The sequence below is a fragment of the Hyperoodon ampullatus genome (assembly GCF_949752795.1).
Source record: "Hyperoodon ampullatus genome assembly, chromosome: 4".
In the NCBI taxonomy this organism is placed as follows: Eukaryota; Metazoa; Chordata; class Mammalia; order Artiodactyla; family Ziphiidae; genus Hyperoodon; species Hyperoodon ampullatus.
The window spans coordinates 171319149-171321738 of record NC_136917.1 but is presented as its reverse complement, the minus strand read 5'-3'; the positions used below and the strand labels follow the sequence as shown (position 1 = coordinate 171321738).

The window sequence follows — 2590 nt, the reverse complement described above, 5'->3', positions numbered from 1 at the left end:
ACAGTGTACACTATTGTATTGTACACTTAAAAATGAAGATGGTAATTTCTGTTACCTGTTTTTTCACCACAAAAGTTAAAAATCTAATCAGGGAGCGTAAAGTAAAACATCTGTGGACAGTCCCTGTGGAGCCACTGGCATAGGGCTATGGGAGCTGTGGTGGGACTCTGGATTTTATCCTGAGCAGAAAGGACAAAGCAGAGAAATGATGTGCCTGAAGGTACACTCCTGCCACGGGGAGGGGACGGATGGGCTGGGGCAGGGCAGAGAGCAGGCCAGCCCAGAGGGTGGTCTGGACCCTGTGAGAAGCAGCTGAACCTACGGTCTGATAGGTAAGCATGGGGGCACTGAAGGGCAGTTTTGAAAGGAATGAGTTGGGGGGAGAAGGAAGATTCTATATGAACAAAGAAAGTTGGAAAGGCTGTGAGATGTTCAAGGGAAGCTGTTGCCTCAGCAGTGGGATGAGGAGATTCAAGCTTGGAGAAGTCTGGGCTATAGATGTAGCTCTAGGAGTTGTCACCTTCAGTTTCCACATCTGCTTCTCAGGAGAGCATACACTGCAGAGCTCTGGGTATACCAGGCCCCAACAGCTGTAAGCCATTGTGCCTTTCCAAACACCAGACTCAGGGGTCAAATAAGTTTCGGGATTGACAGCACTTCTAGCTGTGGTACCCAGGGGCGCACCCTCCCCACCACAGTCCTGCAGCATCACCGTGAGTCACAGCGCCCTCTGGCGGCACGCGGGGGAACGAGCATGGGTACGCACCGAGGTCCGGCCCCTGAAGAGGCGCACAGGCTCGCTTGGGTCCCCAGTGCTGAGCGCGAACGTGCAGAGTGCATAGGCCGACTTGTCTTGGAACCCAGCCAGGAGCTGGTGGAGACCTTCAGGCTTTAACTTCTCCAGAAACCACTTTATGTAGGGGCCAGAGAGTCCCCCAAGGGCGTTGAAGCACAGACAGGTGTCTTCCACCAGTACAGGGCCCTGCACCTGGCGAGCTGCCTCCTGACACTTCCGAATGGAAATCTCATCAGGCTCTCCTTGGTACTCTGGCAGGTCAATCTTCTGTGCCACCAAAGTGCATGGAAACTTATCTCCTAGGATCTGAATGACCTCCTCCAGCTTCTTGGCGCTCCCCGTGACAAACACGATCTTCTTCCCCGAGAAGGAGGCTGCCATTCAGGAGGCATCTTCTTAATCTGTCTCTCATTTCAGTCTAACCCCCCATTAGACCTATGTATAATCTACCCACTAATTATCTTAGGGATCGAGTCTGATTACAACTGCTTATTGAGATAAAAGACAGACTCCTAGCTGAGATGTTCAATGTCCTCTAAAAGGGACCCCAGCATCATGTCCAGTTCCTTCATGTTATGGACCGAATGGTGCTCCCGAAATCCATACATTGAAGCCCTTACCCCAGTACCTCAGAATGTGACTGTATTTGGAGATGCGTTCTTTCAAGAGGAAAGTTGGTTGAAGTGAGGTCACTGGGGTAGGCACTAATCGAATGTGGCCAGCGTCCTTATAAGAGGAGGAGATCAGGACACAGAGACCAGGGGCAGGAGCACACGGACAGAAGACCTGTGGGGAGGAAGCAAAGGGACAGCCACCTACACACCAAGGACAGAGAACTCAGGAGACACCAACATTGCCCACACCTTGACCTTGGACTTCCAGCCCCCAGATCTGCTGTTGACACTGCCCGAGCAGATTAAGATGTCACTGCCCTACACACCCAAACCCTGGCTCAGCATTTCCAGGTGGCCCTCAGGCTCCTTCCTCTTCTCACCCCTTCTCAAACCATTCTTCCCACTGGAGTGCCCTCTTTCTACTGCCCTCGTAATCCTACCCGTTAGAACTTTGTCCCCAAAGTGTGTCATTACTTGCCACTTCTTCATGTTTTCCAACCAACCCAGGAGGTGTCTCACTCCCTTGCAGGACGCCTTCACAACCTGGGAGAATCTCATGGGAATGCATTCCTGGAAACAACGTATTTCACTCATTCACTCATATGATTGGTGCTCCTGAAGCCTGAATCTCAGGCTCAGCTCAAGTCTTGGCTTAAAGCTACAAGTTATTGGATCACTTGGCTCACGTGCCCCTCAGTTCTCCCACGTGGACCCTATATCTCTCACTCCATTCTACACTTGCTCCCCAGGTAGGTGTGCACATCACCAGCGACTATCATTTTCATCACCCAGGGTCCCTTCTTCTGAGGGCAGCGTCCCCTCGAGCGGCTTCTCCTCCCACGTCCCTGCTCGGTTCCCACAGGACTGGCCATGTTTGTGGGTGCCCGTGACCCATGCTGGCACCAATAAATTACTATTCTCAGTTCCCTGATTCAGGACCAGAGGTCACGCCCAATGGCCTCATTCTGTGGCTAAAATGGTAAGATGTGCAGCCCAGGTGCTCTCCTTCATCAAGATGAAAAGAGGTAGAAGCTCGGAGAGAGGAGGAGAAGGGGGAGGGGGAGGGTAGGGGGAGGAACAAGCCCACAGGGAGAAGCCAACCAGAGGGGCTGGAAGAGGAGGCCCTGAGAGGGCCCCACACCTGGTTCTCTATCCTCCAAGCTCCTGCTTCATGTCTGCT

The 2590-nt window shown here is 52.5% G+C and overlaps 1 protein-coding gene across 1 annotated transcript; it reads right to left on the bottom strand.

Moving 5' to 3' along the window:
• Nucleotides 1–718: 718 nt before the first annotated feature.
• On the bottom strand, nucleotides 719–1177 carry LOC307051338 (inosine triphosphate pyrophosphatase-like; the record flags this gene model as incomplete). Its single annotated transcript, XM_079701628.1, has 1 exon — nucleotides 719–1177. One exon carries the CDS (start codon nucleotides 1175–1177, stop codon nucleotides 719–721), a length of 459 nt encoding a protein of 152 aa, XP_079557754.1.
• Between the last annotated feature and the right edge of the window lie 1413 nt (nucleotides 1178–2590).